This window comes from Strix aluco, unplaced genomic scaffold (assembly GCF_031877795.1).
Source record: "Strix aluco isolate bStrAlu1 unplaced genomic scaffold, bStrAlu1.hap1 H_1, whole genome shotgun sequence".
Taxonomy (NCBI): domain Eukaryota; kingdom Metazoa; phylum Chordata; class Aves; order Strigiformes; family Strigidae; genus Strix; species Strix aluco.
Window position 1 is genome coordinate 1,762,747 of NW_027436666.1, and position 25,989 is coordinate 1,788,735.

The 25,989-nt window shown below is 43.3% G+C and overlaps 3 protein-coding genes and 1 long non-coding RNA gene across 6 annotated transcripts in view; 2 read left to right on the forward strand and 2 right to left on the reverse strand.

Moving 5' to 3' along the window:
• LOC141919132 (4-aminobutyrate aminotransferase, mitochondrial) overlaps positions 1–12,698 on the forward strand; it is a 57,993-nt gene extending 45,295 nt beyond the window's left edge. For both annotated transcript variants that reach the window (XM_074814121.1, XM_074814122.1), the window contains exons 7-16: positions 281–361; positions 875–967; positions 1,340–1,402; positions 3,088–3,151; positions 3,841–3,989; positions 5,514–5,651; positions 6,982–7,149; positions 7,856–8,002; positions 9,145–9,256; positions 10,523–12,698. In XM_074814121.1, the coding sequence (XP_074670222.1) occupies positions 281–361; positions 875–967; positions 1,340–1,402; positions 3,088–3,151; positions 3,841–3,989; positions 5,514–5,651; positions 6,982–7,149; positions 7,856–8,002; positions 9,145–9,256; positions 10,523–10,644 (1,137 nt within the window). In that variant the 3' untranslated portion in view covers positions 10,645–12,698. The remainder of the gene's footprint in view (positions 1–280; positions 362–874; positions 968–1,339; positions 1,403–3,087; positions 3,152–3,840; positions 3,990–5,513; positions 5,652–6,981; positions 7,150–7,855; positions 8,003–9,144; positions 9,257–10,522) is intronic.
• Positions 12,389–16,256, reverse strand: LOC141919133 (transmembrane protein 186-like). Of its 2 annotated transcripts, XR_012621881.1 has the most exons (3): positions 16,174–16,256; positions 13,852–15,240; positions 12,389–13,121 (listed from the first exon to the last, which is right to left on the reverse strand). XR_012621881.1 is itself a non-coding variant. In XM_074814123.1 (2 exons), the coding sequence occupies exons 1-2, from the start codon at positions 16,174–16,176 to the stop codon at positions 14,503–14,505; spliced, it is 741 nt and encodes a 246-aa protein (XP_074670224.1). In that variant the 5' UTR covers positions 16,177–16,256; the 3' UTR covers positions 13,581–14,502. The 2 variants fall into 2 exon arrangements, 1 of the variants encoding a protein (XP_074670224.1); XM_074814123.1 differs by lacking the exon at positions 12,389–13,121 and having other exon boundaries at positions 13,581–15,240.
• Positions 16,257–16,305: 49 nt separating this feature from the next.
• LOC141919134 (phosphomannomutase 2) lies at positions 16,306–25,102 on the forward strand. Its single transcript, XM_074814124.1, has 8 exons — positions 16,306–16,412; positions 16,765–16,876; positions 17,823–17,899; positions 18,839–18,930; positions 19,661–19,760; positions 20,751–20,826; positions 21,980–22,095; positions 23,982–25,102. Exons 1-8 carry the CDS (start codon positions 16,347–16,349, stop codon positions 24,084–24,086), a joined length of 744 nt encoding a protein of 247 aa, XP_074670225.1. The 5' UTR covers positions 16,306–16,346; the 3' UTR covers positions 24,087–25,102.
• On the reverse strand, positions 21,361–24,058 carry LOC141919137 (uncharacterized). The gene is made up of 3 exons (XR_012621882.1): positions 23,938–24,058; positions 23,385–23,484; positions 21,361–21,660 (listed from the first exon to the last, which is right to left on the reverse strand). It is a non-coding gene; the product is annotated as an uncharacterized LOC141919137 (long non-coding RNA).
• Positions 25,103–25,989: the final 887 nt, after the last annotated feature.

Sequence of the window (25,989 nt, forward strand, 5' to 3'; positions counted from 1 at the left end):
GATTGAGCAACTAAAATGGCAATATCGAAGAGGAAGTGTCAGTGCCAGTTAGCATGCACTTTTTCTAAGGTGTTCTGCAAGAATAAAGTATTAAGGATTAGACAGAAAAACATATTCTAAGACATGAATATTATTCCCTGGTTTTAAAGCTCCTTGTGCCATGATTACAAATTTCTGGCTGGTATTTGTAATTAGAATAAAATGTAACTGCCTTGATATCAAGATGATATTTTTCATGTGATGGTAAAATCTAACAATTTTTCTTCCTTTGTCTTTGTAGAGCACTTTTATCAACAGACCTGCCCTAGGGATTTTACCTCCAGAGAACTTTGCAGAAAGACTGAAGGAATCTCTGTTATCAGTAAGTTTGAGATAGGAGTGACGAGTTACCATGTTCTGTGTTTAGGGACATGGGCACATCAAAGGATGTTAGGGATTTTAATAGGGAACATTATGGATTAGGTGTTTGTCCTCCTGCCTCCCCGCTGCAAGTAATGAGATTGAACTTTTTTCTCTAACTTGACAGCTGAATGTGCGAGGGTGACATGTCTGCTCTACACAGATACTGCCTCTTTCATTCTGGGTTCAGGAACTGATGAGAAAATGCATTTTCACTAACTTCTGTTCACTGTGCTTTCATAAGAGATAGTGGAATGAGTGGCTTCTGTTTGTCTTGATTTAAATTTGAAGATCCTTGGGACAGAAACTGAGTTGAGTCTTCTCATCTGCAGTTGAAATTGGCTTTCTTCATCCTAGGCACGGCCAGTCTCCCTTACACTGAAGCTGATGATGTTAAGGACTGATCAGTATTATCATCACTTTGCACTATACTTGTGCTTAATATTTTGGAGTAATTTTCTGTCTTCATTGACAGGTGGCTCCTAAGGGCCTGCCACAAGTGATCACCATGTCTTGCGGATCCTGCTCTAATGAAAATGCCTTTAAAGCAATATTTATGTGGTACAGAGTGAGTAAAATACTAAGATTTTTTAATTTTTTTTTTTAGATTTAGATGTAGAAATGAGTATTTGTTCATCATCAGAAGTGTTACTGTAAAACAAAGTAAGGCTTGGAGGTTGTCTTGTATGATGTTATTTATATTCAACCTAGTATAAAATCTTTATTAAAAAGTCTTCATCTAAGCTTTCACTTTATATTGACACAACACTAGAAATTATAAAGAAAAGGAAGTAAAATTCAGATTGCAGTCAGTACGTAAGAGCCACAGTCAGGCTCTAATTTAGAATACCAGCATTACTAATTTGTGGTTCGGCCATAAATGAATTGGTTACAATTACAGGAAAATGATCTGTTGGGTTGTGTTGGTTTTTTTTCCCAGAACAAGGAGAGGGGCCATAATAATGTCACAAAAGAGGAACTGGAATCTTGCATGATTAACCAGGTAACATTTGTTCTTTACCACACCTACAGATGTGCCATTGGCTTGGGTTTATAAGGGAAGATTGGGAGGAAAAATTGGCTTTACTGTCTCTGCAGTGGAATCTTGGTTTTGTAAATTTAGGAAATGGTGAAATACAAACTGCTCCCAGCATATATCAAGACCTGCTGCTTGTATTCTTTTGCATCCTTCCCAGATTGTGACTCTTGGGAAGATCTCCCTTTTTTTCTTGACATATCATTTGCTAGAGAGGGGTCCATATGATGGATGGGTCCATGGAGATCATTAACACATGGAAAAGTTTACAAATAATAACAACAGACCTTCTGATTTTTTTTTTTTTTCAGAAGTTGTGATTTTATGGCTTAGAACTGATCAAGGGGTTGGTTAAAATTTGTCCAACTAAATGTTAACAACAGGCAGGATGAGGAAATTGAGATGCAGCTGATAAACCTCTGAAGTCCTATTCACCTTCAGTTGAGGTGGTCTTCCTCTTGCCAGTCACAAATCTTAACATACAACAATAGCAGAAAACAGAATATTTTATCTCTTCTTTGAGATAAACATGTTAGAAATTAATAACCTGCTGGTCCCAGCCTGATCTTTGGTACTTCTGTAGTGATGAGCATTCAATTCATTCACATGGGATTAAAGAACTCATTTGGCTTTAAAAATGAGGAGGGTTCTTATAGGGTTGTTTTGTTTTGTTTGTCTTCAGAATTATTTTCTAAGTTCTGAGGTGATGCTTACAGCATGGTCAGACAGATGGCTGTGACACCACAAATAAGAGGATGGCACATCGTGACCTGAAGGAGCAGGAAATTTATAAGATGACCAAAGACTTGTAAAACTAATGATCACTTTTTGTCCAAGTTCAGCTATCTAAACAGTAGGATTCCTCTTTGAGCTAATTGTCTGAGTTCTTTGTACAGTTGGGGGAGGGGACAGATTTGAGAAGGCAACTCCATCCCCCTTTTGGGGGGGATCCTCCAGAATTCAGTCACACTGTAGCTGAGTGTAGGGTACAAGACTAAAGGTGTAAATGGAGTAAGTGGTGACAGTCCTCTCTCACTTGCAGGATAAGAGAGAGGCATAAAGAAAGAGAATTTGTGTTTTTAGACAGGGTGGGGTCTTACCCCAAGTATATCCTTTTATTAAATTCCAGATAGTTTACAGTTTGCATGTCTTTTGTCATGGTTCCTGCTCATCCTTGGTACAGTGACCCATCAGAAACACACGGGGTGTCTGTCATGGGCAGCCCTGGCTCTCCTCACAGAGCCCCCAGTGCTGCACCACAGCCCCTGGTGCCGCACCTGGGCACGGCCACCCCCTACACATGTGCTCCGAGTTTGTACAAAAAGGGGCTGATCGTACTCAATGATCAGCCCTTGTGTGAGCTCATGTGTGGAGTGATACTATGATACGGTATAAATTGCCAAGTATTCATTAGCATTAATGATGTATTTTAGGCAGTTCTTAGGGGATGGCAAATGTATTTGTTTAAATGGGTAAATGTAACAATTTGTGGTGCCTGATGGTTGGAGAGGAAAGCGACCAGCATGCTGCGAGAGGCAGCAGCTTGGAGCAGCCACCCCGCTGTGCTCTGGCCGTGGGCTCGTGGCGGGGTGGCGGCAGGGCCGCCTGCCGCGCGCCGCACACTGACTGCCCGCTGTCTGCTCTGCTTGCAGCCCCCCGGCTGCCCCGACTACGCCATGCTCTCCTTCATGGGCGGCTTCCACGGAAGGACCCTGGGTAAGAAAAGCACTGCCGGCAACACATCCCTTGCTTTCCCTCCTCTCGGCTGCAGCAGTAACGGTCTTCTCACTGGAGTTTCTGAAAAGTGGTTTTTTCCTTAGACAAATGGTACCAGTGGAGCAGCTGTAGGTTTATTGAAGGTTTGCCTTGGAAGCCCCACCAGTATTGAGTGACAGTGGGAATTCATTTTACATTTTTTAAAAATATATTCTCAGAAGGTCTCTTACTTTCATTCTGAATCCAAGGTTTCCTGTCTATGCTAGTAAAAATCTAACTCCTGGGGTAAAATCACCACAATATGCAAACAAGATGTCACTCATTTTTACCATTTCATATTGGCTCAATCCTCTTCTAAACATGTTACCCAAGAGTGCTGCAATTCTGAGCTTTGTGAGCAGCTTTGGACAGGTGAAACCCATCTTGTCTGAGCAACCTCTTTCGATTGACAGAGGTTCCCCTGTTCTCCTGGAACAGTGCATGTGGAAACTGATGCTTAAAAGCTAGAGCAATCCACTTAAGCCTGACGAAATCCAATTACCCAGTATTGCAGAAAATAAAGTAAGAACATAGAGCAGTTAAGAGAATTCTACAGTCCTGGTGACAGGCAATTTTTCACCACTTCATAGTTTTTTTCCTGTATTGTTACTAGACGAGTATTATTTCAATTTTTGCTTTTCTGGGTTTAGGTTGCTTAGCTACAACTCACTCTAAAGCAGTTCACAAATTAGACATTCCATCGCTGGACTGGCCTATTGCTCCATTTCCAAGGCTAAAGTATCCTCTGGAAGACTTTGTGAAAGAGAATCAACAGGAAGAAGCCCGCTGTTTAGAGGAGGTAAAAAATTTGCTGGCAGCTTTCTGTTGGCTTTGGTTTGAAATAATGAATAGTGTTAGTAGGATTAGCTGCTTTTCACTAAAGCAGTGTTTTCAGGGATTGGAACAGCATGTGATTAAAACAGCATTCACTGTTGTTTACGGTCAGAAGTTTGTCCCTGCCTTTCAGAACAGCCAGCTTACTGTGAATTACAGGTCTACATGAATCATACCAAAGTGAAATTTCACATTCAAGAGAAGTTCGTTATATCACAGTGAACTTGTCTGCCAGATCTTGCAAAGGGACATGGACTAAGAGAGAGCACAGTGTGTATAATCCTCTGCAAAGAGAACCTGTAATGCTATTTCAGGTTTTGCAGCTTTTCTGGGGTAGCCTTCTGCCATAAAGCTCTGATCCTGCCTGTGGCTGCGGGGAGTGAGTGGGCAGGGACTCTGTGCCTTCCCTGGCCCAGGAGAAAGGAAAGGTGGGCAGAACAGTTTAAGGGAGGAAAACTGTCTCCAGGTACCAGAACCATGAGACTTCCTGTTGGGCTCGGTGGGATCCAGGATCTGTCACTTGCAAGGGCTCACTGCTGAGACGGTGGTGGGGAGCAAGGCATGGTGTGTCCTGTGACTGGAACTGAAGCAGTGCAGGGTTCGGAGCATCATAACCAACTGCAGAGGAGGGGGCCGTGGTGTGCTGGACGGAGCACAGCAGCACCCTGGATGGCTGCGCAGAGCTGGATCCAAGGGACTTCCTACTCAAACCTGCCTAACCTCAGAGAAAACAAAAATGCTTAGCAAATCGCTTCCCTGGGTTTGCTCCACAATAGCCTGGGGTGAGGGAATTGTGATGCAAAAAATCAATCCACAGACCTGAAGCATAAAAAGCTGAAGGTTCTGTGAAAGTCTGTGCATTGGCTTACTGGCACCCTTTGGAAACCCGTGCTTTATACAGCCTACACGGGTTGTGGGTCCTGAAAGCTGTGAGGGGTATTTCAGGTACAAATGACACTACTAATCGCAGCAACTGGCACTACAAGGTTAATTAAAACTTCTCTTGTGAGCCCCTTATCAGCAACAGGATTTCTGCACTATTTCATCTGATTAATTTTAAAGTATCTCAAGTGGGTGACTAGAAAAAGCAAATTTACTGGATTACCTTAATACATTAGCTGAGTTTTGTTTTCTGACACAAAATCTGTTTTCTTCTGTATTGCTTAGGTGGAATGACAGCAAAGGCATAGTAAGCTACAGTGCTTTCCACCATACTTACAGCTGAAATTTGCTAGAGCTTTCACACCATTGTAGGTAAATGTGCAAGTAGTTATAATGTGTTTAGGGTATGACTTAGGCATTATTCAGGAACAAGAGGGCAATGTTAAATGCAGGAGAAAGTACTTGTTAATTCCTTGCGCTTCCTGACACCTTTATAGCCAGGAATGTCTGTGAAAAGTTGAAGTTCTGTAGCTGAGATTTAATCTTTTTGGGAGGAAATATGCAAGTGTCCTGAAGGGAGAATGTACCATAAATGTTTGATTTATAGGTGGAAGACCTGATTGTAAAGTACAGGAAAAAGAAGAAGATTGTGGCTGGAATCATTATAGAACCAATACAGTCAGAGGGTGGGGACAACCATGCTTCAGACGACTTCTTCAGAAAGCTACGAGACATTGCCAGAAAGGTAATAAAATATTTCACTGTTTACTCAGTGGTAGCTAAACATGCAAATACTTCCTGGTGTCTCCAAAGGCCTTCCCCCTGCCCCAGGCACTTTGAGAGCTTCACAGGCCTCCTTAGTAGCAGCTGGGGTAGTCACGTACATGTATTCAGATACAAGCAATCCCCTGTCAGCACAGTATTTTCCATTCAATGCACGCCTAGTTGTCTCCTCAGTCCAATAAATCTTCTGATGCCTGAGAGAGAAATTACTCTGATTCATTAACTATGGATTTTGCAGTAGTGTTCTTTAAATGATAATACCAATTTGTTGAGGGGGTTCAAACAAAGAGGCAGGTTTGGAAAAGGGTAATTTTTTGTTGAAATACTTGTTTTTAATTGTAAAAAAAAAAAGCTGAAACACAAATTGAGTCCAACTGTAGTGCTGATGTTCCAGTGAAACGATGAAAAGGACAGATGTCTTGATACTTGGAATGTGAAGTTACCCGTTTAGAAGTGATGACCCTCCATAAGACCTGCTCTGTGCTTTTTTCACCCTCAAAACATTTGTGTGCTTGCAGAGAAGCACGCAGGTGACATTTGGAAAACTGTTCTGCCATGAGAAAAAGCAGCTTTTCCCATTGTTAACAGCTGCTCGTGCAAGCGTGATACAGTAAAAGTGAAATGAAAAGGTTTGCCTTGTCTAAAACAAGATGCTGCCAAAAGTACTTACCAATCGTTTTTAATTACAGTATCATGGTATAGCTTGATCTCCCTGTCCGAAAGTTTCAACAAAATAGTCCTTCACATAACAAAACCATGTTGCCAGCTAAAATGAGTAGCTCTTTCAGCAGACTCATCTGAAAAGGCGGCTCCTCCAGGATCATTTTAGGCCCCTAGACTGAACAGGTCATGCTTGCTGGTATTGCCTTTGTGCCACAAATGCCTGACTCAGATTGAAGACAGACACTGCTTATTTAAAACTAACAAAACTCCTAGAAATGATGTTCTACTTTCCTCAGGGGCTTTGAAAATCCCACCTAGACTCCTCCCAGATGTTTTTAGGTATCTGTAAAAATGTTGAAGACTATATAAAAACCATGCTTTGTGAATTTAGGTAGAAAATACATTTCTAGCACCTTTCTGAAAAAATAGCTGAATTTTTCACTGTGAAATCTAATGCGCAGTCAGTGGTATTGGTATGGGGGTTGAGGAGGGGAGATCTGGAGCAGTGAAGGGAGAGGAAGGAGGGGTGGTGCATGTAATTGGCTTGTATTTATCTGTTCACTATGAGAGGTATTTTTGTTTTGGAAATGAGGGCTCACATTCCCTGCTCCTTACATCTGTCTCTGCAGCATGGCTGTGCGTTCTTGGTGGATGAGGTGCAGACAGGAGGTGGCTGCACAGGAAAATTCTGGGCACATGAACACTGGGGCCTGGATGACCCAGCTGATGTCGTGACATTCAGTAAGAAGATGATGACAGGAGGATTTTTCCACAAAGAGGAGTTCAGGCCAAATGCTGTAAGATTTTCAATGAAACTTGAACTCTGTGTTAGTTGGTGACCCATGAGGAACTGTCATGTCCATGGAAGAGCTTTCCTTCGGTAATGCAGGTTCAGCCAGATGGAGCTGCCAGTTCATAGATACTTGATTCGTGCTTACACAAGAGTTGTTGTCACTTCTTCACTGTTACTCCAGTTGCTGTCAGTCACAAAGGTCATAAAGCTGGTGGGAGTGGAGAACTGGGTTTCGCCTAATGAACTGACCCTCAGTACAAAATCCAACCACTGACACCTTTTTCCGTAGGACAACTTGGTATCTTTAGAGCTTGTATGTCAGAATTACAGATTCTGTCAGCAAGATTTCTTCTTCACATTAATGACAGATGTAATAAATGAAAAAAAAAATTAAGGGGGAGAACATAAAGCTCGAATGTAAAACCTGTATAGATGATGGTGGTTTCCATGTCATCTGTTGCCGTGTTTCAGTGAGATGTCAGAGCAGCAAGGCAGAATGCACTAAATTTGTAGCATGAAGTAGTTGCCCTTTGTTTGTGCTCAGCAGGGCAGCTGTATTTTGCTCTTACAACAAAAAAAGGGGGTTGGTGAGATCAGTGCATGCTTTTTCATACACCAGTTTGCATTACTGGTTTGATGGCTTGCTTTTCTTTATTATAGTGGTTTGTCTGCTAACATGTTCCACAACTCTCTTCCCATGCTTTCCCAAGCCCTATCGGATTTTTAATACCTGGCTTGGAGATCCATCCAAGAACCTTATGCTTGCTGAAGTCATTAAGGTTATTAAAAGAGAAGACCTTCTAAACAATGCAACCCATGCTGGGAAAGCACTACTGACTGGGCTGCTGGATTTACAGGTAAACATCTGGAAGGATTATAGATAAGAAGGGGAAATTTGCTCATCAGGTAGGATCTGACCTCATCCAGTTTAAATACTTGGACTGAGGAACTCCAGCTGGGGACTAAACCATAATCATAACTTGCTGGTTTAGGTACTTCTATGCAAGCCTTGAATAACTGTGTCCCATTGGAATTGAAGAACACTTTCTTTTACTGACTTAAGAATGCTGGTTTAATGTACCTTAATGCAATATAAAGGGTGACCCCCCAAAATATTTGAAGGTATGAACTGCAGCTAGTTAAATTTTGCTAGAAGTCTCTGTTACCACAAGTAGCTAGTATTTCATTCGCCCAAAAGTTCTTTTTAAAGGAAAGTGCCTTCATATTTTGTTACAATTCCACTGGGCTGTTGAAACAAGAAAACTGTAGCTTTCCCTTGACTAAGGGAAATTCCTCACAGCTTCAACTACGGAGCTGCACATGAGAAGGAAAGTCAGACAGGCATTTAAGAGTAGGCTTGCAGATGCTTGCCTCCCAAAAGGCATTTTGTGCAGGATAAACCCACACACAGTCTCTGCTCTCTCCACAATCTCAAGGCATAGCAGGCAGGAGAACACAACAAATTGTATTACTCATACTTTGTGGAGGGCCAGAATACAACTAGTACTATCCAAAGGTTGCTCTTATATACGATGAGGATTGTAATTGGTAGTAAGTGAAGCAGGTACTACTAGCAAGGGTCTTATACAGCATAAGAATGAGCTGGTATCTAGCCCCATTCCAGACTATTTATGCTCAGGTTTTCCTGGAGTGAATTTTAGATGTAAGGTGCTTAACGCTCACTTCAGGAAGTGCCAAGTAAGATTCTACTTGACCCAGCTCAGGGGTGCAAATTCATTCTCACTTCCTGCTCAAACGTTTATCTGCTTTGTGAGGGAGAGACCCAGCCTGCTGTTGGGCTCTGCAGTCTGTGGCTGGGCAGACCTTGGTCAGCAAGGGGTGAGCAGGACACCAGGTTATGTGGGAAATCCAGCCTGTGCAACAGCCCTGCTCCAGCAGGTTTCCACACAGCAGAATGCCCGGCCGGGCAGAGCGGAGCTGGGCACCAGGGGCCCTCTGGTGCAGCGGCCCCCGTGCACACTTCCTCCTCTCTTTGCAGGCTCGTTACCCCCATCTTATCAGCAGAGTGAGAGGAAGAGGAACATTCTGTTCATTTGACACTCCAAGTGATGCAACTAGAAACAAGTTAATTACAATAGCCAGAAACAAAGGTAAGAAGGTCTGCGTGTGTGGATTAGCTTCAAATGACAAACAGTAGCATATGTGATGCTTTAACTCTTCCTTTTTCGTATGGTGTATGTGTACTACAATACCAGAGGACAGAAATGAAATGATGAACAAAGATGGATTTAGACTTCTCTGGAAATACTTGTGTTTTCAGAGACATCAGACCATTCCGTTGCACGGTGTGTACATCTACCTTTCTCTGTGGGTGTAACATTACTGGAAGAGATCTACGTAGGGCATGAGTTTTTGTGACATCACATTCATACTGCCCTGCAGTAACCTCAGGTGCACCTAGGGATGGTTTACTTCAGGAACAGATCAGGGAAATTAGAGGAAAGTTAATGTAACTGTCACTCAGGAAAACACAGGGAGAAAAACTATGAGTTTTATGGAATACCTAATAGTGAACTATAATGAGTTGCCTAAAATTGGCCCAGATCTACATCATCCCTCTTTTACTGCAGAACTCTTGCTGTAACAAGTTCAGGCATCAGGAGGGGAATTTAACTGTGTGGGCCCTGGGTTTGCTGCTGTCAGTTTTTGCCATTACTCGTTATCTCTTGAAAGAAGCAGGCATGATGCATCCAAACTATAGTGAAACCAAAATTTTAGAATGTAAAAGATATTGATATTTTTTGTTCTTGGAAACTGAGCCAGCAGGGAGAGAAGGCAAGCAGTTTGTTTCATGGTAAACTGAGGCTATGCTTAGAGGCAAAGTAAGCTCAGCTCAATAGTACAGATCTTCGTTGCCCACAGACGTTTCAAAGAAATAATTGATTAAGGCATAAAAATAATACCATGCATTTAAAGTACTGCAGGAAGAAGTCTGCCAGCACTGAGATATTTTAACTTTTTGTAATTAAAACTGAAGTGGTTTAAAAACAAAATTGCAAAGAAACTACTGTGTCTTGTTCTGGCACTGAGGTACTTAACCAGTCGAGTGTTGCAGCTTTTCGGATGCTGTTTGAGCTCTGCGCTGGGTGGAGTCTTTCCACTGGCGTTGGGGTTAGTCCCAGCATTCCCCTGTTTCAGAGGACAGCTGCAGGCACCGGCAGTGTTCCTCTGAGCTGCTGGGAGGCTTGAGGCCCCTTGGCACCACTGAGCAGTGCTGCATCACTGTGTGGTTAGCACTGATTTGGGGAGCTTCTGCTGCCCCTCCGCAGTGAGTGAGCCTCATTTGGAGACCTGCGTTACCTGGATATTTGTCAAAGATGGCAATGACTAGAGGACGTATTCTGTTCTTGTTTTAGGTGTTGTGCTGGGAGGCTGCGGCGACAGATCAATTCGTTTTCGTCCAACACTGATCTTCAAGGATCATCACGCACACCTCTTTCTGAACATTTTCAGTGACATCTTAGCAAACTTCAAGTAAAAAGCAGTTCCCTCACACTGAACAGCTGATTATGAAATTAGTTTGCATTAATTCATGTCTTCTCTACTTAAAAGATAACTGTAAAGTCATAGACTAAGGTTTGTGTTCTGTCTGTAATCCTGCCCAAGGCAAGCTGCTCCATGCAAACTCGACCCAGGCAGAGCGGTGGTACTGGTCACCAGCAGGTACCCACAGCTGTCCCACACTGTGCATTTGTAGGAGCTGTGGCCCTCCATCTTCTGGCTTGGGCCATATCAATTGCAGAGTCCTCTCTACATTCATGGCCCTGACTATCTGATTGTCTAAATATGACCTGGTACAGTCCGTTTTCACAGGTAATCCCAGCGGATTTACTCTCGTGTCCAGAAGCAGCAGCAAGTACAGCATAACACTTAAAGCCACACACCTGCCATACAGAACGTGCCACTCTCTAATGGTAGCTGGAATAAAATCGGTGTTTCAAGGAAAGCTCTGCTTTCCACCACTGCCATGTATGGTATTTTACAGAATAGCTTCCAGCTGTATTCCCTTGAATACAGACGTCTGCCCCACCAACTGGATCAGGATGCCATCAGCTACTCTGTGCCCAGCCTTCAGCCTCCCACCCTGCTTCAGAGGCACTAATGCACCCAGCCACAGGTGCAGCGCTCTAAGTGGAACTGAAGTACTTTTTTCCTCATCCTGGATTTTAAAACTTTTGACTTCTCTTACAATCAGACTTGTACAGAGAAAACTATACCCTGAAGTATGTAACTTGACAGAGCTTAGAGAATCATGTGAAGCACATTATTTCCACCTGTCAGCCATCTAGGATGATTTGATGTTTTACCATCTGCCTGTAACACACAATAGCCATTAATTTATCTATTACAAGTTCTACATGAATACTGAGGTATTTTGTAAAACTACAGCAGAACTGCTTGACCTTAGCCATTACCTGACATCAGAGCCGCTACAGTGAAGGCCTAGTTCTAATTGCACACTTATAATGCAAAGTAATTCTATTTTTGTTCTAATAGTTTATTCTAAATCATTCACATTTCAGAGATCTTCTAGAAAGCCACAGGATCAAAAAGTGTCAATAGTTCATTAATTTGTTTCTCTTCAGAGAATTGAGACATCTCTTTACTATGTGCTCTTTGTTGTTTGCTTAAGGCTGACTTGAACGAGGTCTGGTGCCTTTTTTTTTTTTCTTGGCTAGCAAGCATCTGAATTTTGCTTACTAAGTTTAACTTTATGTTGTGCACCAAAAACCAGGGACCACAGTGGACTTTACAGTCGCCCTATTAGGATCTGACCACAATTTTTAAGTACATAAGAGACAGAGCACAGCTACCAAAATGTGAAAGGTTTCTTACCTGCTTTGAGAAGTGTTAATCATGTTTTTCCCAACTTGAGTGCTGGTATTGGGAAACTCAAGTACGCTCACTTCTGCTAGCTTAAAAATAATACCTCTGTAAACCTCTCTACAGAAACCAGAATTCTGGTACCAGCTGGTCAGAACCTGAGCAGGTTTTTGAACAGAGGCTGTAGAAGTTGGGGGGAAGGACTGGTAAACTGGTGTTCAACAAAACCTCACTGTCATCGCTGTCCTCGTAAGCATATTATCAGCAAGAGGAGAGTCAAACCAAGAACTGTATCCGACAGCATTTTGGGAATTACTTTGTTAAACATATCAGTGCAGTAGTTTTAGTAAATGTCTCTAGCAAGTCTTGTACTTTTACAGAAGCAAAGGTCCAGTAAGTTGAAGTCTTACCACATCTTCACTTTTATTATGAATACTCTAGGTGTTTTTATAATTTTTACTGACACTCAGTAACTGTATAATTGTGTACAACATGTTGATGAAATCATGTTAGAGAATACATAGAAAGCACTGCAGCCGAAGCATATAAAGTTAATATTGTTTACAGCATACTGTGGACAGTGCCAAATAAATGTTTAAACAAATACTTAACTACACGTCATGGTGTAACTAGTAACTGTACACAGATTCATAACAAATGACATCTCATGTGTAATCAATATTATTAAATAAAATATTTATAATTGAACTTCTCCAGGGCTTTTTATTTTACACCTAGTACATGTCTAAACTGAATCATTAGTGCATATTAAATACATTCTTATGAAGATAAGCCTCCAAAAAACATGGTGTATGCATACAGTCCACTGTAGTTTGCTGCCGTGGTGTTTAAGCCAAGGACCATTTCTCTTTTCCTTTCGATATTGCTGTACCACACACTATCGGCCAAAATTTAAACTAGTGGAGCCCCCATTAGGAAAAGTTCAACACGAATAAATAGTAAATCAGGGTTAGCCCGTGCACTTAAACAGCGACTTTACTTACCTGCATCTGCTGCTCTGCCAAGAGACAGAGGTTTCAATACACGTGAGGAAGAAACAGGGAAAAGAACACTCCAAACTTCTCTACTGGTGGGGGTCAGTTTATTCGCCAGTTTCAAATGAAGCAGCAGCTAGAAGAGCAGTGTAAGGAGTTAACTTGCTTCTGACAATTCAAAAAAAGTTTTACATGTTACAAGTGATCAGGTTTGATTCTTTCCCGGGTTTAAATCCTGCTCTTCCTTTCTACTGAGGTTTTGGTTTTAGAAAAGAATGAGTCACACTAACACCACAGCTAAGACCACTGTCCTTCACAGACATGGGTGCTGAGGTGGCCAACCCTGCAAGTTCAACAGAATACAAAGTACACATATTTTCAGCCTTAATTCAACACAGCTTTTAGATGTCTTACCTTTTTTCATTCTAGGTAAACCCAGATTGGAGGAGTGGGGAGTGGAAAGTGTAGTTGGCAACAGAGCTTTTGATGTTCAAATATGCTCAAATCAGTAAACACACCAAGGGACACAGATGACTTGTTTCCCAGGCTATATGGTAATCTTCACAGAAGATGGTTTAATTCACATAGCCTAAGATAATTTTGGTAACGTTTACTGAAGCTTTTGCAACTCAAGTGTTACAGCATTGATTAAACATCATTTTGCACATACAAAACAAACACGAATATATGCCAAGAAGGACAAGTAGTTCCAAATTTTCAGATGATCATTAGGATCCAAACTGACCAAGGATCACAGACTGTCCCTGTAATTCACAGCACCATCGTTTAGGTATGTTTTTCCTTTTCCAATGGGAAAGCAATTTCTATGAGAGGCTCCTGAAATGCTGTCCCAGTCTCTAACTTACCCTTACAGCTGAACTGTCAACATGGACCCTTGCTTTGCTCCGTTAGGTTCACATCCTGGAAGTCCTTGCCAAGAGACCCCACACACCTCACGCCTTTTATACCTTCTTGCCAGTTATCTTGATTCCATTAATGCATGAGCATGTCTCTCTCATATCCAGCGTTATTATATGTAGGTATAAGACAAGTTTCAATTTCGAAAGGCTTCCCAGTCAACCTAAAATTCACTAAAAGAAACAATTAATTTAAAGTGAGCATGCTCTGGTAGAGTTAGTGCATGTCACTCCAAGAGTTCTTCCTGTTTCAAAACAATCTAAGAGGCCAGCTGAAGCAGTCAGGGTCAGCATCGGTAACTCGGCCTCCTACTGCACCTTCCCAGGGGGACAGTTCAGTCTCAGAGCTGCTGGCGACACTGCACCATGCACATCACTGACTGCGACACGGAACTGACACTGCTCGCACCTTAAGCTGCAAAGACATTTAGTCTGTTGGATTGTTCTTTACCATTTTTACGTTCTACACTGAGTGCACTTACTGGCAGGCTTTGCATAGTAAAATGACAGAAGTATGTCAGTTTGGTAAACTAATTAAACGTCACACAATAAGCACAATGAACACGCAACATGGAAAATCACTTGAAATTAGCTGATGTATCACTCAAGTTCTCCAAATATTTGACTAAACTTCTGTCTGTCTACAATCTGGCCAAACTTAATTGTAAAATATAAAATATCTGTACTATTATAGCGTTTGAACTGAAGAAGTAGCTCCCTCTTGCTATCTCCAACTTCATCCAAAGTCATCACTGACTCTGTGGGGCAGTAAATGTCGTTCCGTCTTCCCCAAAATGTCAAGTGGGCCACTTTGACAGTACGGCCAGTTTCATTTAAGTAGATTAATCCAATAATTCGTCTGAAAAAGTAGCTCATACCATACAGCATTGCACCAGCAAAGACCGCAATGCCAGTTGTATATAAGAAGATATTCAGAGAAACCTGGTCTTGCAGATAGAGGTAGCAGATGGGCGGCAGCATGACCATGGTGGTGGCAGTCTGTAACAGCTTCAGCCTGGACAGTACCCGGCAGTACTTAATCCCCGGAAACCTGTAGACCAGCTTGAACTCTTCTGTTTTCTCATCCACAGCCTTTTGTTGGACCACAGCAGCAGGGGCTGAATGGCACAGACGCACAGATGGCTCTTGCTGTCTCCTGAGATGATTATGAACACCATTAACTCGCTGGCTTTGTGACTGCAAACACTCCCATGTACCCAAAGAACAGGGTGGGCGAACATCTTCCTTTATCCATGGCCTTGTCCAGAGCTCCTTTTGTAGACATCTCCCAAAAGATGGTGCCAAGCAGACTTTAGTCCGAATTCTGCAGAGCCTAGCCTATAAGGAAATATTCCCACAGGTCATCACTTGAGTGTTCTTTATAACTGAATCACATTAAACTCAGTCTGTTCCTTAGGCACTTAAAGACAGGAAGCATAAGCCCCAGCTCACTGTAACCTTATACTTAAAACTAGTGTTACATTAGGAAACTGGTATTCGTGCTCGCATCCCTCCCTGCAGACGAAGAGGGAAAATACTTCTGATAACACAGCTGATGAGAGCACAGCCGGCTTTACTGAACGCAGCCTTGCGGCATCCCCTGCCTCCTTCGGGGCAGCATCGACGCGAACGCAGCAGCACCACAGGTTACTTCTAAGTGAAGAGGGGAAGAGAGCCTGGGGCTGCTAGGCAGCGAAACGTTAAATAACCGTCTCCGTGACAATTTCAGGGAAACGGAAAGAAGTGGACTAAGCCCGATGAAGGGGAGGAGAGCGTGAGCAACCCGAAGCAGGAGAGCGGGCAGCAGGCAGTGGGGAGCCACGCGCTGCCGGCCCGCTGCAGCACACCCGCCGCCGCCGGGAGGTGCGAGGCCAAGCCCTGCCGCGGGCGGCGGCGCTCACGGCCCGGGAGCCACCGCTCGGGAGCCCGCCGGGGGCCAGCTCCGGGCCTGGCGGGACGGCGAACGCGGCGCACGGGCCCGCCAGCTCCCGGCCCCGCCGCCGGCACGGCGCTGCCGCGGGCGCCGCCCGCCCTCCCCGGGGCCCTCGCTCGGCCGTTACGCGCCGCGCGCGGGGCCCGCCGCTCCCCACAGAGGCGGCCGCAGCCGCTCGCGGCCCACACGTGCTGCCGGCGCCCCACGGGCGGCCCCGGGGCACGGGAAGAGGAGGGGAAGGAGGGGAAGGAGGGGAAGGCGGGGGCAGCCCCCCCCCGGCGGCAGGGCCCCCCCCCGGCGGCAGGGCCCCCCCCCGGCGCCGCGCCCGCGCCGCTCACCATCGCCGTGGCCCCGCCGGCCTCCGCGCCGCCACCTCCAGCCGCCGCGCGGCGCCTCCCGCGAGCGCCCCCGCGCGGCCCGGCGGCAGGGGACGAACCCCACCCCTCCCGCTTCCCGGCGTCCCCCGCGGCGGGAGCGCGCGGCCCCGCTTCCGCTGCCCCGGGCGGGCGCCATGGCGCCGCCGCGCGCCGCGCTCTGCCTCTTCGACGTGGACGGGACCCTCACCGCCCCGCGACAGGCCGGTCCCGGGGGCGGCGGGGCCGGGGCCGGGGCTGCGGGGTGCTGAGGGGCGGCTCTCGGCGGGCGGGGCCTAGTCCAGGGGTGTTGGTGCCGGCGGCCCGGGCCCGGAGCGCGGCCCGGCACTGAGCGGCACAGGCCCGCGTTACGGGCTGTTAGCTGGCGCGGCGGATTCCCCATCCGTTTCCGCGATGCTTGATGTGCAAACTTTGCCGTTTAAGGCAAAAAAAATTCCTCCCCTTTTCTTAAAGATCTGCACAGAACGGCTGGTCTGTAATAATGACTGCGGAATAGAGATGCTGGTCTCCTGATTAGAATGCTGACAAGGCTAATTATTTTATTTTGGAATCCAGAAAATCACGGCAGAGATGGCCGCGTTTCTGCAGAAGTTGCGTCAGAAGGTGAAAGTTGGAGTCGTGGGTGGTTCAGATTTTGAAAAGATTAAGGAGCAGCTTGGCGATGACGGTAAGGACAGCAGCTGATGCAATCCCTTGCACTGAATTGCTTACCAGGAAGTTGTGAAGGGTAAATGTAGGTTAAACCCTGTTTGTTCTCCTCCTTCCTTGCTTTTAACTTTTCCCCTGTTTTTGTTGTTGCACTCAATCTATTAAAAGGTTTTTACAAGCATTTAGAAACTGCAACCCGTGTTTGCGTTTTACAGATATCTCGGTGTCTTATTAACGTGAAGTTATTAAAGTGAAATCCCGACTTTGTGAAGGAGGGCATTTTAACATTGTCTTTTTAAAATGGAATTCTGTACATAAGATAGGTGTGCAGGCTGCTCAGCTGTCAAGCACATCCCTGAAGGATCTGGTTTTATTAACTGCGGTTACAATGCAGAGATGGACTCTTGCTTTAGTCCTTTGAGAGGCATTTCCTTTTCTGTATAAAAAGCTGTCTTTAATGGTCTTTACTTAATTGATGCCACTGATAGCCTTCTGTAATGCCCAAATAACTCACAATTTGTTTGGCTTACAGGTGGTCTCCAGTAAGCCACATCATCTCGCATTGCCCTAAGAGTCTCACAGCTCTCGTACATCTACTGTAGATTAGTAACATCGAGAAAACCAACCCACAGTGGTGGTATTTGATTTGCTCTCTAGCCAGGCTGTGTGCCAGGTTTTTGTACATTTGAAGTGTCCGGTCACTTCCTTACATTTAATGTAAAGATGTACTTGCAGGAGAGGAGGAGCCTTTAAGCAAAAAGACAGATAACTTAATGGAAAGACTTCATGTGATTTGAGGTGTGTGTTAATCTTGGAGAGAAATGAGAGTGGCTTTGATCTTGTGCTCGGTGTTATGCTGCTGAATCTTTCATGCTTTATGATGTAATGTTTGCTGTCTTTTAACCTAATTCTGCATTAAACATACAGGGGAAGTTACTAGTTACTGTCTTTTTGTTTGGTTGTAGTGGTTGAAAAATTTGACTACGTTTTCCCAGAAAACGGTCTTGTAGCTTACAAAGATGGGAAATTCTTGAGCAAGCAGGTAAGTGTGAAATTTCCAGTAATGTGAAAGAGAAGTTTTCTAAACAAGATTTTGCTTTGTCACTATACTGCAGTCCTCTGTGATCACCCTTCTAACTAATCGCTGCTGTTTTCATGGGTTACTTCTGTAGCAGATCATTCATTTGGCGCTCTGATTCATGTAATGACAATCTGCACCTTGGGCTTTATTCTTTGGGGTATTCTCCAAACCAAAAGCTATTGGAGTGTCTGATCAAAAAAGAACAGTGAAAATCCTGGAACAGCCTTTCCCTCAGCTTACCCCTAGGAAATGTGGCCAAGCCCTCTGCTCCTGGAGGTCCTGTGGAATATGGCATTTCACAGCTGATGTCTGTTGGGTCTTAGGGTTCAGAAGTTTCTGGTAGATCTCTTGTAGCTGCTTTTTAGTATTAATTCAGGGTGCACACTGTGATGTGCTGTATAAGCTAGACGGTAAATACTCTAAATTAATATACATCTGATTCTAGATACCCTAATCATCTTCATTGGTTCAACATAAGTAATGGAGATGATTAAAAATATAAGAGAACCTGGCTGAAATTGCTGATTTGAGCAGTGGTTTCCAGTTTACTGCAGTAATGATCTCCATTTCTTCATGCTTGGCTATGGTAGACATTAACTGCAATTTTTTATTTAGGTCTGCTGTCTTTGGGCCACACTGTTTCCTTCTAAAGCAGGTACTAGTAGGGAGCTTATTAAATGAGAGTTTGGAGTTACGGTTTAAAAAACACAAAGTAAACAAAATTAAAAATGAGAGCCTTTAGTTAGTACCATGTGTGCATCAACTGCGAGTTACTTCCTGAAGGCATGTTTCTTTGTGGTACTACCCATGCCTGATTATCCACTGTTGGTGTTTTCCTTGTGACTTGTTTTTAGAATCTCAAATTTTGGACCTTTGGTTGAATGCTGTTTATTTTGTTAGAACATTCAGGGCTACCTGGGCGAGGACATACTTCAAGATGTAATCAACTACTGCCTGAGTTACATTGCGAAGATTAAACTGCCAAAGAAAAGGTCTGTGCATACACACATCTCGGTGTCACCATATTCTCCATGTTGTAGTGTTGAGCATCAGTATGTAAAGCAGGCTGCTCAGCAGAAACCGAGTAATTCGTGTTTTAGGAACACTGTATACGTGAAACAGCTCAGTCTAGGCATACAAAGACAAGCTCCCAGCTGGAGCACAGGGTTTGAAATACTGATTCAGCATTTTTATTTAAGAGGGAAGGAAGTTCAGTTTTGAAGCAGGAGTATTTCCTTGGCGTGTTTGGAATTCAGCAGCATAACGTTTTCCAGAGATGAGGAGCGTGCAGTCAGCTCAGCATTATGTGACACGAGAGGGTGCAGCTGCACAAGACATTAATGCGGTTGACGCGGACCGTCTGCCAGGCCACCTAGAAACACCGCCAAGGTCGCTCTCCATTTTGCTGCTTCACCCCAAAGCTGACAGGCTGGCTTGTCAGGGTCTGAGAATCGGGTTGACAGGATGCTCCAGTCATACTTTTAAAACCAAATCATACTTTTAAAAGGCGGTAAGGATGATGTTGAGGTTGCCAGATTCAAATAAAAGTCCAAAAGACTCCTTGATGCCAGAGTTTCCTATGTGTTTGGGGGTTTTTGCATACAATGAGGCTGAAGGAGACATCTGATGCCCATTGTCTTCAGAATTAAATGAAAATTCATTGTGATAGTATTTTGAGCAATTTTTCATTGTTTTCTGTTTCATTAATCGATTCTTTTTCAGGGGCACTTTCATTGAGTTCCGAAACGGGATGTTAAATGTGTCCCCCATTGGAAGAAGCTGCAGCCAGGAAGAACGAGTTGAGTTCTATGAACTTGATAAAGTGAGTTACAACTCTTGAAAACTATCCAACTCTTCTGGAAGAGGCAGTTATGGCCAGGTTATGAATTTTAAAAAGCTTCTATACATTGTGCAGTTTTTCTCGTTTTAATCACTTCCATGTGGTTTAACTAAAACTTCTTCATTCAGACTTCAGGAAATATATAATAGGGGTTTTTTTGTTGCAATAGCTAAGGATGATTACTTGCAGAAGGGGTGGGTTTGGCTCATGTTTCTTTTAACCCTATATCCAGAGTACTGACCATCCTACCCTCTATACATGGGGTTCCTGAAAAACCCTGTTGTAGATAAAACCACACTTGGGTGCTTTTCAGTATACCAGCCTCTATCCGTTCAAATCAACAAAAAAATACTCCTTTTCTTGTCAACTCTTTTAAAGCAGAATTTAAAAACTGAGGTCAAACTATCCACCATTTATTTTCATTGGTACACAGCTAAATGTGTGAGACTGCTCAGAATCTGAGCCATGGTATCAGAGTTCTGTTCCCTGCTACACCATAACAACTGTTTCTGACCTGATAGAAAAACTGAAATCTAATTCCTCAAAAGCAACTTTTTTCTGTGACTCAGTTAATGGATGCTGAAAGATAGCTAGGCCCAAGGCATTCTGAAAATACCCTTTCTGGAGTATATGGCATCAGAAGATGGGTACCAGTTTTGAGATTCTTCTATGGCTCAGTCTCCCCATTTGTCAAACTGAATTTTACCAGGAGTTGAAGCATACTTCCTTAGTATTCTAAGATTTTCAGATAGAAAAGCAGATGTATGTGAAGTCTTGCTCTCATTTTTACAAGTCAGTAACACATTAAAGTGGAAATATTCTCAGCATGCTTTCAGTAATAATAAAATGTATCTATGTCACCCTAGTCCTGGTACTTAGACCTTTGGATATTTTTTTAGGTTATCTTTTTATTGATGAATTAACACAGCATGTAACTGGTGTTTTGTTTTGGTTTTGTTTTTTTTTTAACAGAAGGAACATATAAGAGAGAAATTTGTAGCTGATTTACGAAGAGAATTTGCAGGAAAAGGCCTCACATTTTCTATAGGTATCACATTAAAAGCATTTAATTTTAAACATCATTTAATTTAAATTTTACTTAAGTCATATCCTCTTACAGCTATGACATGTCCTATCTCCTTTGTGTGACAGTTATCTCTCTGGGGGTGGTTGCAGACATTGCATGCAGGACTAAGCCTCTTCTTTCCTCTTAGGCTTTCATTTGGTACATTTTAATTGAAATCCATCAACAAAGAGAACTTCATTGCTTGTCTTCAGTTCAATTGTCCTTTAATGTCAGTTGTGTGACTGATTCTGCTCATTTTGAAACATATTACATGCTTCTGATTAGTCAAGAGTTGTTCCTGCGAATCAATTTTGATCAGAAATACTACATCAGTACTGTTCCCTTGGTTCTTCAGCTCTCTAGCTGCATTGTGTGGGAGGAAGGAAAGAAAATCCAAAAGCAAGCGCAAGCTTAAAGAGAAAAGTGATAATAAGGGGGAATTAATTTTCCATGCATTTTTTTCCCCTCTCCCCCAATATATTACTGCATTCTTGCCTTTTATTATTTTTCAGAATTATAAACAAGCATGGTTGCTGTTAGTGCTGTGGTATTGAGGCACTAAGCAGGAATGAACTGCGCTATGGCTCTCCTAAAGCATGTTGTAAATACCTTTTTGACACCCGCTTCAACTGGGAATCACGTTTTTGTGTATCGGTGAAGTCCAAGGATCAGAACTGGAACAGGACAACTCCTGTTAGGCTGTGTTAAAAAGGCTGATTTCCTCCTTTTTCTGTTCTGAAAGCTTTAGAAAGTCTTTGCATAAGACTTTATGGCTGTACATACACTGATGCCTGTATTCATTCATGTAGTTTCTTTCTAAAAGTAGAAAGATTAAGTGTAATTTTTAAAAATAGGTTCCGTTTGAGAGCAGTGAGTGTTTGGGAGCATGCTTAGACTTTCACATTTGTTTAATGGGTAAATAATAATCTGTAAATCACAACTGCAATAACTGATACCCAATAAAACACTTTCTGTACTCGTAAGGCTTAACTCCAGGGTCTCGTAACATTTCTGTGACTTCTGCAAAGCTCCCTCTACCAAAAATCTTACCCAGTTTAGGTTTTCTCACTTACTCTCCCCTCAGAAATGTGTTCTTACAATAAAACAAAGTTTGCTTGGTTCATGTCTATCCTAGGAGGCCAGATAAGCTTCGATGTGTTCCCAGATGGCTGGGATAAGAGGTACTGCTTAGGAGTCATTGCCGATGATGGATACAAGACTATTTATTTCTTTGGAGATAAGACTATGCCAGTGAGTACGTTGTTTTGGATATACATTTCAGAGCTTCTGTTTTAAACCACAAGTACTCTAGGTTCTAAACAGTCGCCTTCTGCCTGACAAGAATTGAAGTCAGACCATACTACGTGTCCGTGTTTAAGTGGCTGTGTGTTACTGGTCAGCGTAATGCTGGGACATAGCCACGAGCACAGATTTTTATTCTGCTTCCTGACGTGAACACAGTGTTCCTGACAGACTTGATAGAGTATGTTTTTAAACTGAACTTCTGTAATTATATTAGAAACCTAGGTGATGTGACTACATAAAACTGATTATCCTGTTTGGTTACTGTAGATTGATGCTTCTTGGTGGCTGGTGTTTATTAAATGTATTTGTTTTCCATTGGATTTAATACTGTTCTTTTGCTAAACACTCTGTCTCCACGTTGAGGAGCTGGAGTTGTACGTAATCCCTGTCCTGTGTCACAGCTAAACAACTCCACAGGGTGGGTGATTCAGAGGCTTTTGAACACACTGAGCAGAGACCTGACCAGAGCTCCAAGCACACGGACTTGGAGGAAATCAAAGTTATCTGAACATGGCCAAGGGACGGTGTCAGGCTAAGTTTTACATGAATAGGCTTAGTTTTATAGGAACTTACAGTTTTATAAATTACAAAAAACTATAGCTTAATAAATTTAAAAAGGCCAAGTTTTATAAGAAAAAGACAGGCTTTAAATTAAAGTGTTTTTTCCCCCGTTGACACCAGCTGCAGAAGTAATCACCTGTTGTAATCACCAGTCCCTCTGGCATAGAGTTTACGGACAGTTGATTTTAAACCCTGTAATTGACAGTGCAGCATTTTCAGGGTTTTGAAGTAGCAGGAGTCGCTGCTGACTCACTGGAAGGCAGCATGGCAAGCAACCTACAAAAAGCAGATAACTGCTTCCTGTAGTGCACGAAGCTGTGGCTTTCGGGGATCTCTGCTCATGCAGGTGGCAGCACCTTTGTTCCCTGAGCCAGCTGTGAAAGGATCTTTCATTGCTCTCCTGTGATTAGAAACCAGTTACAAATGTCACATCAGACCAGTAGCTAGCAAGACCAAAACACTAGTGCAGTACTGAAGGAGCAACAGTCTTAATGATTTAACTAAAAGGAAAGAAAATCAAGTTGGAAGGAAGAGGGTAATGCAAGTGAGTTATAAGTACCACATGCTGGTGTAGTGTTCTGTAACAAGCTTTACTCCCTAATATTGACAAGTAAACAACTTTTAAAAGTCAGTACTGGGTTGCTATACAAAACTAGGAACATGGCTAAACTTACACTGAGAGCTCTACTCCTTCATTACCACCACTGCCGTGCGGGTCAGGAAGTTCTCATGCATGTGGTTGTGGTGTTCAGCAGAAGTTTCAGTACAGGTGTGCTAGAATAGAAACACATTATGCAAAATCTCAAAATGGTGGTTCCCGTTTTTTTAGCTTTTTGGAAGACATCTCAGACATGATTGTGTTACCACAGAATGGTTTGGGTTGGAAGGGACCTTAAAGATCATCTAGTCCCAACCCCCCTGCCATGGGCAGGGACACCTTCCACTAGCCCAGGTTGCTCAAAGCCCCGTCCAACCTGGCCTTGAACCCTTCCAGGGAGGGGGCAGCCACAGCGTCTCTGGGCAACCTGTGCCAGTGTCTCACCACCCTCACAGGGAAGAATTTCTTCCTCGTATCTAATCTAAATCTACCCTCTGTCAGTTTAAAACCCCTACTCCGCATCCTATCACTACATGCCCTTGTGAAAAATCCCTTCTTTCTGTAACTGTTATGTCCCTTCTTTAATTTCCTTTGTGTGTCCCTCTTCCACTCCAAGACTGTGACTATACCTTAAATAAAATTCTCTTCTGCTTTTTTCCTTTTCTGTTTTCAGGGAGGGAATGACTATGAAATTTTCACAGACTCCAGAACAGAAGGCCACAGCGTCACATCCCCACAGGATACAAGAAGAATCTGTGAAGAGCTATTTTTTAAATAAAAGACTTTTTAGAATTCACACTTACAAAACGGTTAAGACAGCTTTATAACTCAAAACATCTTCCTTCATTCTGTATTGGTTTTTGTAATTGGTCATGAATAGCAAGTGCTTTGCAGGTCAGTCATTACTGAAGGGAAACGTTTTAATTGAAGAGAACCTTGCTGACCATGGAATACAGCAGAACTCATTTAGCACTGTCCTTCACTGTTTCCATTCACACAAGTACTTTGTTTTCTTTTTAGTTGGTTGTATTTTTTGGGTTGGTTTTTAAGTCATCAGTAACATTCCTTAGCTAATTAATTACATGACTTATGGTCTCAAAATTGGCCTGCAAGGCTCTGTACCTAGTTTTTATTTTGAAGCTGCTATTCAGAAGATGAACGTTTTAAGAGCTGTTTTTTTCAAAATCGTACCTTGTGCTACAAAGACATGAATTAATTATAAGACAGTTGGGATTTTCTTGTTTAAAACTGGAAGATGAGTAAAAGAGGCAGGTTTTATTTCCTTCTAGGGGTGGGAAGATGGAACCGAGCCGGAAGTCCCTGACCTCACCCCTGTTCCAGTGCATGCTCAGAGTCTCCCACCACAGGAGAGGCTGGACCAGCTGGTGCCAAAGTTACCTCCTCGGTACAGATGAGGTGCCAATACACAGTAGAGTTCATAGTACCTGCACTTTTTGCAGGCTTTTTAATTCTAAAAAATAAATTTATAAAAATTAAAACAACTTGAGCACAGTAGCAAAATGTATTTGTCACTAATTACATTTCTGATTTTCCTGGTAAGACATGAAGGGTAGATGAGATTCTAAGTACTAAGAAAAATGACCTAAACTATGTTTCTATTAAAATTCAAGTTGAAGCATGAAAATCAGTGTAACTTAATGTTACTTTTCTCATCTGGCATTAGGAAAGTAATCTTGTGTATGAACAGTTTAATACAGTAAAGGAAAATAATCTTATCATGGAAAAACTACTACTTCAATGTGTCATTTTGGCAAATAAAATACATAAATCAGACCTGTTGTATGCTGCCTGTCTGTACAAGCAAATGACTGACTCGAATCTTTCCAATTCCAAGTTTATGTGATACACAGTAAAAAGGGGAGAATCCCTTTTTGTGTACAAACTGAAATCCCCAAAAGGGCTTCTGAAGAAGGAGGGGGAGCTGTGATGCATCAGGACTCTCGTTTTCCAGCAGTCCTGCTGTGCCTGCTTCCACAGGGTGACAGTTCCAAGGGGAGCGGCCGGGGCAGAGCCAGCAGAAGGTGCCAGGCTGTCAGAGCTGGGGCTCTGGGTGCACACACCGGAGGTACCCGAGTGTTTGGTTACTGTCCTGCATGGCTGTTGCCTGTATTAGCAGAAAGCTCCCTGTGCAGAACACGCTGTGCCAGACCAAACCCAGATTGTTTTCAGCCTCAAACACCTGCATGCACATACCTGCATACGTTCCCATCTTAAAAGCCTGCTGGTCAGCCTTGCGCAGCCACTGCCAAGAGCTAAGGTTTATCTCCTGCATCTCATGCCAGCAGAGGACGAGCAAACTTTCAGTCTCTGAGGCGAGAAAAACCAGACAACAAAGCAAAGCAACCCACAGTGCCTAGTCCCTGGCTCCCCTCTTACCGTCTCTAGCAGGGTTTAAACCAGGGGCAGGCACAGCCCTTCCTGCCTTGGGCAGCCTCTGCCTGGGTCCCCTCCCCTGAGGCCCAGCTAAATCTCTGCTGTGAGTTTCGACTGCTGGCTGCTCTCTCAGGGGAGCCCCTTCTGAAATGTTCTGGCCTCCCTTCCCAGAGTTTCAGCTGAAATGACCAGGCTATGCTACACCTCCCTGTTCCCCCCTGCTACATGCTAATACAAGTAATAGCCAATATTAAATGTTATATAATGAAAGTAAATGTACAGAAGTA

What these genes read in the sequence shown, in the direction of transcription:
- LOC141919134 (XM_074814124.1), top strand. Translation starts at nt 16,347, where the DNA reads ATGGCGCCGCCGCGCGCCGCGCTCTGCCTCTTCGACGTGGACGGGACC. An exon ending in ATTAAACTGCCAAAGAAAAG is followed by an intron (nt 18,931 to 19,660) that starts GTCTGTGCATAC and finishes ATTCTTTTTCAG; the next exon opens with GGGCACTTTCATTGAGTTCC. An exon ending in TTGGAGATAAGACTATGCCA is followed by an intron (nt 22,096 to 23,981) that starts GTGAGTACGTTG and finishes TTCTGTTTTCAG; the next exon opens with GGAGGGAATGACTATGAAAT.